Source organism: Lycorma delicatula, chromosome 3 (genome assembly GCF_047948215.1).
Source record: "Lycorma delicatula isolate Av1 chromosome 3, ASM4794821v1, whole genome shotgun sequence".
Lineage (NCBI taxonomy): Eukaryota > Metazoa > Arthropoda > Insecta > Hemiptera > Fulgoridae > Lycorma > Lycorma delicatula.
The window spans coordinates 19,987,377-20,000,013 of NC_134457.1; the positions used below are offsets into that span (position 1 = coordinate 19,987,377).

Below are 12,637 nucleotides of genomic sequence, written 5' to 3' on the forward strand. Positions count from 1 at the left end.
CATTCTTTTTTTTAAAAAGATAACTTTTTCTGAAATACTTTTAAATTTATTGTATTTACTTTAAATATCAGTAGAATATTTTTTTAAATAGATTTTTAGTAACATTTATATATTTTCCATTACTATTAAAATAAATAGATAATTTTTTTATTTAGATTGATAATTAGTAATATATTATGTAGATCACTTCAGGACTGAGTAGATACATTACTCCACATATAAGAAAAGGAGCTGCCCCAGTTACTTGCTTGGATGGATTGAGGAATAAATTGGTAAAACCTTAAAACCTGTATCGGAACCACCAGCTTATGAGACTCCCTCTAGACATGGGGAGCACATTACATTATCCAGACACTAAGGCCCCCTGAAAGGCGCATTCCTGTTAGGCCGGAAGGCGCTAGCTACGAAAGGACTTCAGGGGATGGACTGAAGTGGAATCACACTGGAAGAATGAAACTCATATGCTAGTGTACCTAGCTACACTCATAACTAGTCTCTCACGGTCATCCTGACCCCATAGGGAAAGACACCCTCCACATAATGGTTTTAATCGCCAAACCACCCTTCCGTGCCTAGCCCTTATGGGCTTTACCAGAAGTCATCTTCAGTACCTCGGCAATGACATTTTTTAGTCAAGCCTTAACCAGAGTGCCACCAATGCAAATACCACAAGTGACATTTTCATCAGTGTACTCCTAACTAACATAAACTCCAAACAAAACACATGTAATCAAGTCTCAAACAAGAGTGAATCTCAAAATAAAATGAGTTCAACAAACAACGAATCATAAAATGCAACACAAAAACACTAACAGAACATAACAATAACAATAAATATTGTTACATAACAGTAACATAAAACATAAATAACGAAAAACAAACAAATCTATAACCAAACAAAAACAACAACAGTTTAACAAACCATAAAACAAAATAACAATAAAACCAAACATGAACACAAAGAAGGTAAGTTCAAGCAGAACCCCTTTAGTGATCTTTTCTTTTGTTAAGTATATAATAAAACTTTCTACGATCACCCATTCAGCACGACTTTTGCAGTTAACATGGAAATCAAGCATCGACCCAATAATATCAAGCCGACAAATGGTCTCTGTTTGTATTAAGTCATACCTAGCACATTCATATATCACATGATAAGCATCGTCCAATAATCTGCATTGGGGACACATACCAGAGTCCACCAGGCCGAATTTATGTAGTCTGTCCAGAAAGCACCATGCCCTGAAAGAAATTGTGTCACATACTTGTTTGGGTGTACCCAAGAGGCGTCTCACAAAAGATCATGTGTATAACACCCACACTCTGTCTCATTCCATTTGGCCTGCTACAGAGTGACACCATGCTGATCTATCTCCTTTATTTTCTCCGAAGCAGCCCTAGTCAACAATTTCTCTCTGGTCTAAAGGATCAGAACTCAGCAAATAATTCCTCTATAAATAAAACAAAATAAATATAACCACCACTAAATAAATAATTACCCACCCAATAAAAGAAAAACACAGCAGCAAGGGACTTTTTTCCTGGTTTTGCAATTAGTAAGGAGATACAAAGCCTCCCTCTTTGAGTTCTGTAACGTTCTGTATCAGAGCAACATCACAAAATCCACAATTAACTATAAAATAAAAATTAAATGTAATTAAAGTCCCATATTAATTATTTAAAATATAAACACATGAAATAATATTACTATAAATGCATGAAGATAGTAAATATAAAAAATAACTAAAAAAGAAATAAATTACATTTTGGGAAGCATTAATGAAAATTATTTGAGCACATATTTATTTATATTTGCTCATGTGATGCAAAAAATTCAGGGTTATTTTTTTTAATTACTATTATTTAAGAATTCATCAACAGAATAATAATATTGTTTCTGCAAATGAATTTTTTAATTGTGTTGTACTTTTTAAAATAGAGTGGTAGGAAGAGCTTTCAAATGGTCTGATAATTTATTAAAAATGGAAGCATAAATGGGATTATATGTAAGCATAAGAAACAATTAATAATGATAACAAGCTTAATGTTTTATATAGGTGCTTCAAAGCAGAAAAGTATGGTTTGGTTTTGTTGCAAAGAAAATCGATTTGACCATCTCAATTCCTCATCTAATAAAAACCCACAAATTTTGATTTACTGCTTTATGGGCAATGAAAATACTATTATTTTCATTGAAAGAATTTTATTTAAGTAATCAGTAATGTTACAACTACCTGAGGTTTAAAATAGCTGCAGAAGCATAAAGTCCTTTCTTGTATGGCAGAGTATTTTATTCAGTTACATGAAAACAGTCCTGTTTGTCTTGTTTCATGGAGGTGAATATTGTTATTTTTTTTATGAGATTATGGGCATCAACAGCTTTGATCATTTAGCTCAATGAAATTTTGTAACATATGAAACAACATGCTATGTCTGGTCAGGATTCAAACCTGGGACATCCAGATGAAAGGCCAAGACGCTACCACTCTGCCATGGAAATTGGATATTGTTATTTAAGAATAAGTGACTATTCTTTAAACAAAGATTGCACATTCATAAATATAAATACAAGAAGTTAACATTTTTAATTTTCTAATTAACAATTAAAACAATGATTTGATAGCCTATTTTTGAATGTTGAAACTTTGTTTATAAGGAAGCCCAAAGAGATAATATCAAACTTCAGATGGGGATATATACATAAGCATAACAAATATTTAATAATGATGACAAGCTTAGCATTGTATTAAGGCACTTGAAAGAAAAACAGTATGTGAGTTTGATTCAGACTAAAAATAAAATGCTGGTAGTAAAAACCCTATGCAGTTAACAACTGTAATCATTTTAGATGTTTATTGTTCTACCAACGTCACAAATAAAGCATAATGTTTACATTAAACTATAATGAAGCACAAACATTGTTAAAATATACTCATTTTTCATTATTTTCTAAAGATTTTCAAAATAACACATTTTATGTAATTTTGTTTATTAATAGTTATTAATAAAGAATTATACCAATTATTACTAAGGTTCAAGAGATTAGATCCTAATCTTTTGTGGCAAAATAGTAATGAACTAATACATAATTTCCTGATTTGAAGATAATTTATTCAAATCCAAAGGGAGACTAAGATTTGAATTACAGGTTTTAGTTATGTGTCTGTTGTATTAAAAATAATTAAGGTAGTTAGCACATAAATTTTTATGCAGACAGTGAATGAACAGTTTGAGGCCTGCTAAACCAGTTACAATTTAAACTTAACATCTCTATGATAGAACCTCCTCACCATCATTCTGTGTTAGGTTCTTATTAACAACATATTATTCGACTGATAATCCAGGACTATAAAAAGCTATAGATTCATTCACTCTTCAAACTACACAACTGCATATGGACTTTAAATCAGCAAAGTTGCAATAGGTATCCAGAAATGTTTTGATTATTACATAAATCATGAAATAATTAATATTCCTAAATCTGTTAAAGTGACTTTCAGTTTTCAAAAGCTATTAAATTTTCTAAATTGTTAGAGTTTTTTAACATATATTATGGTACTGTAATTTAATTATTTATTTCACATTTCAATAACTACAATTTTACATCCAATTACACCTAACAATTATTTATAACATTAGTTGTGCCCATAAGTATGAATCATCTAAACTAATAATTAAGAAGAACTACCAGAACATGGGACAACAGCCCTCATCCATCCGCTATGCAAAAAAGTGGGAAAAACAGTCCCAAACAAATACAAGGTAATCTCACTCCTTGAGTTAACATAACAAAATTCTTACAAGTTTACAGCTCAAGAAAGAACTAGGAGAATTTCAGGTTTCAGTATCTGGAGAAGCTGTTCAGGCTATTATAGGCCCAAAAGTCAAAACAAACTACCTTGGTTTCACTGATGACTTAGCATTGCTAGCAGAAGACAACGTCAAAACTAAAACACAGACATTAGAATTTCAAAACATTACAAATAAAATTGGCTTCAAAATGTAACTCAAAAAGAAGAAACTATGCCTCAAAAACCATCACAATTAAAAGAAGTAATCATAAATTGTAATAAAATCAAAATAATAACCCAATTTAAATATCTCAGAAAAATAATAACAAACAACCTTAATAAAAAAACATCAATCCAAACAAGAACAAACTAACTAAAGTAGAAAAATTAACATGGTACACCTACAATAAAGAAGTCTATCCACAAACACAAAAAAAAACACTACAACAAAGTTGTAAAACCAGAAGCCACATATACAGCAGAAACACTGTTCCACCAGAACAGACAGTCAAAAACCAAAATTCTAGAAAATATAATGAAGAATTGAAAGAACCTGCATCAATAAAAAATATCGGAAAGAAGGGCAGTGGCCAAACAGTGTCGTATAATAGTTAGAAACCATCACTGATAATCTGATGTGACTCCTCCAGGTACTGAAACCTGAAATTCTTCTAGTTCTTTCTTGAGTTGTAAACCGATTCTGTTGAAGATGATTCTTGAAAGAATTTTGTTATGTTAGGTCTAGCAGTGAGATTAACTTGTATTTGTTTGGGCCTGTTTTTTCCACTTTTTTGCATAACGAATGGATGAGGACTGTTGTCCCATGTTCTGGTAGTTCTTCTTAATTATCAGTCTCGATCACATTATCATTATGGTAACGTGATGTGGTGTGGATCATTATGTCATGTGTAAGAGGTGACTAAAATTCTTTTGACACATCATGAGGATGCAAGATTCAAGACTTCTAAAACAGGTAGTACAGCACAATCTTGACTCAAAAAAACACCAAGACAGGATGCAAATGGATCAGAGAAGTAAGAGAAGATCTGAAGGAAATTGGCCTTAACCAGAAGACACCACAAACAAGATAAAATTATACAAATAATCAAAGACAAAAACACTTGCTTCACACTCATAAGAAAGAAACTCACAACACAAACATTTTTGTAGAAAAGCACAAAGGTGTATGAAAAAGTATTGGGAGGTCTGAAAGGCTCATACAATCCCTTTGAAGACTTGGATAATGGACTAAGTGATGGTATGGGGTCATAAAAGATGAAAAAAAAAACTTACGAGATCTAGAAGAGAAATCTTTAACTAAAAATGTTTTTTTTTTAAACTTTAGAAAATGTAGTCATTGAAGAAATTTCTATACAAGTGAAGAAACTTAATATAAAATTCCAGCTGTATGAGGTCTATTCAGAAAATAACCGAACATTTTTAATTACGCGCCAGTGAAGATATTTAGTGACATGTAGGCAGCATTGTGTTCTGCAAAAAGTCCTCTGTAACTATATGTTCTTGGATTGTCGATATCTCATTTCGTTTTCATATTATTATTATTTGAGTGCAACATGTTTAAATGTTAGTAGCAATTTTTGTAATGTACAATTTTCAGGAGCAATAATACAAGTAAAATTTTACGTGAAACTGGGGAAAACTTTCACAGAAACGTTTCAACTTTTGAAACAAGCTTACGGAGATGATGCTATAGGTTATATGCAATATTACAAATATTTTCATAATTTAAAAGTGGTCATCAGTCAATCGAAGATGACCCTCAACCAGGAAGGCCTTCAACTTCAACTGATGACACCCATGTTCAGATAATCAATGATCTGATGTGTGCAAATTGCTGATTGACTGTCAGAAAACTTGCAGAAGAAGTTAGCATCTCGATTGGATCATGCCATGACATTTTAAGTGAAAAATTGAACATGCATTGAGTTGTAGCAATGTTTGTTCCTCATTTGATAAATGAACAGCAGAAAGAACATCCAATGGATGTTTGTTGGCAACTTCTTGAACAAGCCAGTGATGATGAAACATTCATGCAAAGGATCATAACGGGAGATGAAAGGTGGGTTTACGACTACGACATTGAGAGAAAAGTTCAATCAGTCCAATGGATCACGTTCAACTACAACGGATTGGCAAAGAATCTCCATGCCCCAAGAAGGCACGTCAGTCTGAATCCAATGTCAAAGTAATGCTCTCTGTTTTTTTTTATTTTAATGAAATTGTTCTTTTTGAATTCGTGCCTCATGGTGAAACAGTGAACCGTGCGTAATATCAAGGTATTTTACAATGGTTACATGAAAAAAATGTCCAAAAAGAGACCAGATTTGGGATAAGCCAACTCATGGTTCCTTATCACAACAATGTATCTGCATTATCAGCTCAGTCAATTCATCAGTTTTTGTGCCAAAAATCAGATACTGTCTTCCCTCAGCCTCCATATTTGCCAGACCTGGCTCCTTGCGATTTTTTCTTAATTCTGAAATTTAAAATCAGCGATGAAAGGATGCCATTTTGAGACTATTGTTGATATTAAAGCAAATTCGTCACAGATCTTAAAAACCATTTCAAATGAAGCTATTCAGGACTGCTTGATGAAGTGAAAACACCACTGGCAAAAAATGTGTGAATAGAGAAGGGGAATACTTTGAAGGGACAAGGATCAGTCTGTAAAATTAATAATAAAAATTAAAAAATAAAGTTTGGTTTTTTTCTGAACAGACCTCATATTGTTGCATGCAGAATATGTATTACGCTGTTCATTAAATTTAAAAATCTCACCAGAATATATGCTACAATAATATTATAAAACAATTGACATATTCAGTTTCATAAAAAAGAGATTTTCTCATTAATAATAAAATAATTTATTTTTTTCTTTTTGAAGGTACGGGCTTGCATTCGGACACTCAATCCTAAGGAAGAAAAATACATGCAACCTGAAATCAAATTTAAAAGACAAGTATTTGTTAGAAATGTAATGAGACTTAAAGTTATTATAATGTGGTTTATTGAGATCAGCAAATTTGTTCAGTAAGTAACCAGTTTTAAAATTGTCTTGATTTACATATGAATTTCCCTGCTGAATGAATATCCATACCAACAGAACAATATTTAATAATAATATTACAAATTAATGTTAATAATGTTTAAGTGTAAATGTTAATGTATAATCAATGTAATAATGTATAAAATAATCAATGTATTTATACATTATAAATATTTTCATAATCTTCTTTCAATATTTCATTGTATTTGTATCAGCCTGTAGGATATCATCTAGGAAAAATCAGAGTAAATTGAGCTTTCTACTATCAATCAAGAAGTTCAAGACATTAAACAAATTTCAATTCTCATTCAGTTACCTTTCTAGAAAAGTTACACACAAGTTAAAATAAGATAATCTGATTCTCCAGACAACTTATACCTGCTTCTAACTATCTATAAGTAAGTGGCTGATGTATTCTCATGATTCTTGAACTACAGGTGATAGAGCAGATCTGCCTTATAACAGTAAACGTTTGCAAATTCTTACCTGTTTTATTTTTAATTGTATATTATCATTACAGATATTTTTCTATTGTGTAAAATAATGTATTTACTAAGCATGTAATGATTATCACAAAAATAAATTATCAAAGGTAAGAGTTTCAAGTGAACATTTATAAGGGAACTGAAATGTAACTGTAATAAATATTGGTAATTGCTTATTTTGAATACTAAATCTTTTACCTAATGTTCAAGGTTAATAAACAAATAGATCTCTTATTCTGATCGACACATAATAATTGAACACATAATAAATCAAATCGAAATGAGTAAACTAACTATTTGATGGATGGAAAAGGGAACTTCCCCAATCCTTGTCCAGATGGATCAAGGAAAACCATGGTAAAAGCTTGATCAGACCAGCCCCATATAATGTTGTAAATTATACCTTATTTGGTAAATTATACCTAGAATTCTTTATGATAAATTGGTAAGAAGGAAGATTGTTTTCTTTCATTGAAAATAAATTTAATAAAGGTTGTAATATTTATTTACTCATTATTTCTAATATTGCAAATTCAATATTTCTATAGAAATAAATAAAGTCAGTTTATTGAATCCAAATATGTCTTATAAAACTCTGATAATTTTACATATTGACTTGAAATAATAACTGTACTTATTTGAAAGCAGTCTTTTTAATCATTGCCTAAATTAGCAAATTATGAATATTAATGTGTACACTTTAAGTTTCACAATTTTTTATAATGAAATTATTTCAGTTTCCAGTAACAAGTGAAACTGGTTGTTTTATAACTTTTTTAATTTTTTTTAATAGATAAAAGATGACAACAAGGTTTTAGATATTTTAAATAATGGGTTGAATTCAGATCACAAATATGAATTAAATAATGAAATGATAATCTTTTAATACTGCTGAATGAATAATAGTAATTACATACAAGATACACAGGACGTCAGCGTGATACAAGCTTGACATAACAGTTGTTGGGTCATGAATATCTATAATCCATCATGGCTACCTGGATGCAAAATGATAGTTTGTGCTCCACCAAATAAATGATATACAAATTGACTAGATTTATATGTTTAACCTTTGCTGTTGCCTAATATGTTCCAGACTATAATGTAACTTTAATTAAAATTAAAATTTGAAAAACTAATATATTTCCTTTCATGCAGAATATTAATAAAAGAATTTACAAATTTATTTAAACAGAATAAATGAGTGAATGATTTTTTTTTTAATTTTTTTTTACATTGTTGGAGAGGTATTGGCTATGTCATCCAATGTCCACCTGTACAGACAGTAGCCTCAGGCTCTCACAAATTAAAATCCCTGCCCCCTAACATAACATGCCCTGATACTTGCCTTTTAGCATTACTCATAGGCATGTTGCACTCACCGCGGAGCTTCAGACTAGCTCAGAGAGTCCTAGACAACTCAACAGTAGCTGACTGTATCTGAGGGCATCCAACCAGCTCTGTGAAGGTTATTCCTTTTTTACTTCTACCCAACAGTGGTTACTTTTCCACTCTTAGTCCTTTTCTGCGCTTTACTCTTCTTACATCTTTGCTTGTAGGACTGCTCTGAATCAGTTAGCACACAACCTCTACCCAATCTCACTGGGTAACATAAACTGCATCACCGCCTCCAGGCTAGCATATTCCTCACAATTAAAAGGCCTATCTCCCAACCATCTCAGGCACACAAAAAAAAATATGTCTAACTGTACTTTGTCTCCATAGTACCTATATTCAGCCAAAAGCCTTCTTCTCCTACCAAACAGGTAACTGTTGAAGGCCCTATGGCCCTAAGCTAATGGGCCATCCAAACATCCACTTCTACATGACTTTGTCCTATCCAGCTCTTAATATCTGCAATGAGCAAGTACATCCATCTGCTACTGGTAGCTCATCGCCAGTTATTCTGCCACCTCCTAAGCAAGATCTCCCTTGCTCCTCCAACTTCATCCCTTCACTCCTCTCTGACCTTTCCAGGATCAGCAAATTCATCAGCGGGATACCTGCTGTGACCAACACAGCTTCTAAGGAAATCATGCGGTGTTCCCTGACCACCCAAAATGCTATCCTTCTCTATAGGCTATCTAATTTCTGCCTACAACGCAGTATCTCCAATGCTCTCTTTCAGACTGGCACAGCATACAGCACAAATGAAGAAATAGCAGATCAACTTCAAAGTTAAGTTTAACTTTCTCTTCAAAGTTCTAGAACTACCCATTTAATTTGCTGTTAACCTTGTTATAACTGAAGCTACCCTTTATGCTTTCTTTACTATCTCATCCACATGTGCTGTGAATTTCCTGTTCTTAACCAGACATACTCCAAGGTACTTCCTTTTGTAGGATGCCTGGATCTCTAGGTCCACAACCTTGATACTGAACAGCAGTATCCTTCTCCTACCAGTCATCTGGATTACTACCATTTTTTCTGCAGCTAACTGTGGTCCTCTTACTAAAAGCACTTCCTATTCATCGTAGTAGACATATTCAACTTGGTCACTACATCCTTACCTCTTGCTGTCACAACTAGGGCTAGATCATCTGTAAATGATAGGCACCACTCCCTCCACCCAATCATGATTCAGCACTCCATCATGTGCCAAATTCCAAAATATGGGTCCCAAAGCGGAATCTTGTGAAACACTACACCCCATAGCAACAGCCACCTCCTCATCCTCTGCAGTTTTCAAAAAGTTGTCTCCATTTAAAATATTTCTGCAGCAATCTTATCAAATAAGAACTAACTCTCCTCATCTCTAATTCTTCTGTATCCTCTTTCAAGACATACTGTTAAATGCATTCTTAGCAACTTAGAGTATCACCACAGGCAACATTCTTCTGCACCTGGCTCCACTAGTGGTCATACCCACAATGTTCATTAATTTTTCTATTGCATGAATGGTGGACCTCCCTTCCCAAAATGCAAACTGCTGATCCAAGAATCCACTGCTGTACTGAATTTCACCTATTTAAGTGAATGACTTAATAAGGAAAAACTGTCATCCTGCTATTTAGGAAGTTTTTAAGTATAATCATAGTTGTTCACTTAAATCAAGTTTTACCGTAATAAATATGAATTAGAGATAACATTATATTGTAAAGGGTACAACAGTGAAGCAGGAAAATTTAAAACTCCTGTATTTAAAAAATCTATGTTTTTATTTTAACATAAATATCTACTATTTTTTGTAAGAACACATGCCATTTTATTTTTTAAAGCTAACATTTAACAGGTGGACACCATTACAATCTACAGAGTCTTGTAGAATTAATCAAAAATTTTCCCATTACTTGACGAAACATGGCCAGTGCATTGTGTGCAACTTCTTAAATTTTTAATTTTACTTCTACAAATGTTTGTGGTAGCTTGACATGCATCCTGTTCTTGTGCAAAATCCAAAGAAAAAAAAAATGTCACGCGTAGACAAATAAAGAGATCTAGCTGCCAATATTTCCTTTTTTGGATATGATATGGTTCAGAAAGTGTTCTCTAAAAGCAGTAATAGACACATGAACAGTATGACTTGCATCACCATCTTGCTAGAACCATGTAATTAGTGGAAATTAACTAATTCTTGCCTCAAAATGTTGCAGCCTTACTTGTGTAATGTGCTGCAATAACGGTTGTAGCGTTTCCTTGATTGTCTTGAAAAAAGAACAGTCTAATAATACCAAATGACAAAAGTGCACATCCATTGTGACCTTCAAACTACGGAGTGGTTTTTCATGTAACTGAAGTGGGTTTTCATTGGTTTAATATTGATTATTCTAGTTATTTAAATAGCCATTCAGGTGAAGATGAGCTTCATATGACATAAACTTTCATCACCATCCAGACATTGTAAGAGTTTTTGACAAAAATTCATGCAAGCAACCGAATCAGCATCTTTAATTTCTGAACAGTTTTGTACGGGTAAAAATTTAAGTCCTTATGTAAGATTTTATGGATTGATGGTTCACTAATATTTAATGCTAATGTATGTTTAGGCAGAATCTATTGATGTTCAGGTTATGGCAGTTTGAACTCTACCAATGTTTTCTAGCATTCTAATACTTTTTCCTAGCACTTTATGTATTAAATTTAATATGGGCCTAATTTCCTCAAACTTTTTAACCCATGAGTTAATTGCCATAATGGTACCCACCCATGACACAGAATATTGAATCAACTGTGAAATAACCTTTATTCAGTTTTCCAGTGTAACCATTTTTATAAAATGATTTAACAAAAAAAGAAAGATGTCCACCTGACCATTATTCAATATTTAAAAAAATGGTATTAAATGATTGGCATTATATTATCAAGTTCAGCACTCTCACCCAAATGTCAAATGAATTACTAAGCGTTTGTAAATTTTCCACCTCAATGATGTGTCCTCATTAGGTATGTTCAGTTACCTAATTTAATTATATTTTTTTATTTTATTTTAGGAGCTGTGTTGAATGGGAATCTACAGTGCAGAGTCTAATATCTCTAATATTATTCATACTTCTTTGTTACTACTTTGAGCCGTATATGGTGCCAGTTGGAATGCTTCTTATCTTCCTGAAGTGTTACATTGTCAGTAAGATGAACCTTCACTGCACGAGTTGTAGCAAAGCCTGGAATAATGTAAAGTAACACACAACTGCTTTAAAAAAACATTCTAGGTTCTCTAAATCTATAACCTATGAAATACTATTATACTGACTGATAGTGTAATTAAATAAAAAATCCGTAAAAGCATTCTTTACTTCATAATTTTTTTACATAATTTATTAAAAAAATATAATAGTCTATTAAATTAAATATTATTTTATTGCTAGCATTTATTTATAAACACAAATGTTAGCATTGTTTTAAGTTTAAAAATACACAACCATGATTTATCTGTGAGTACTGTTTTTAATTGATAATATGAAACTGTTAAACTAAAACAAGGAAACTGATTTTTTATCAACCATTATTGCATGTATAAATTCTTCAATACAATATTATTTTTTTTTAAATCTCATAAAAGGTTTAAATCCAACTTACGATCTGAAAATAAGTTTTTTTTTAAATTATTCTGTACTGAGTATAGGGAAAGATAAAAGTTTCACTAAAGACGTAATACTACCTAAATTACTTAATATTGAAGTGGAAAAGGAATTCTTAAATTCAGTAACAATATTTTTCTGTTTAAAATTACTTTAACTTTTATAAAACATTTTTATAATTGCAGATTTTTTTGTAAATTCTTCAGAATTTTTTCCATGAATACTGGCAGCCACAAATTGGATAATTTACCATAATGTTATTCTAATAATAAACCT

General features: G+C 31.9%; 1 protein-coding gene across 2 annotated transcripts in view; it reads left to right on the top strand.

Moving 5' to 3' along the window:
• The window catches only part of Mctp (multiple C2 domain and transmembrane region protein), an 880,976-nt gene that overhangs the window by 844,897 nt on the left and 23,442 nt on the right, over positions 1 to 12,637 (top strand). For both annotated transcript variants that reach the window (XM_075359495.1, XM_075359496.1), the window contains 2 exons: positions 6,697 to 6,842; positions 11,774 to 11,954. In XM_075359495.1, the coding sequence (XP_075215610.1) occupies positions 6,697 to 6,842; positions 11,774 to 11,954 (327 nt within the window). The remainder of the gene's footprint in view (positions 1 to 6,696; positions 6,843 to 11,773; positions 11,955 to 12,637) is intronic.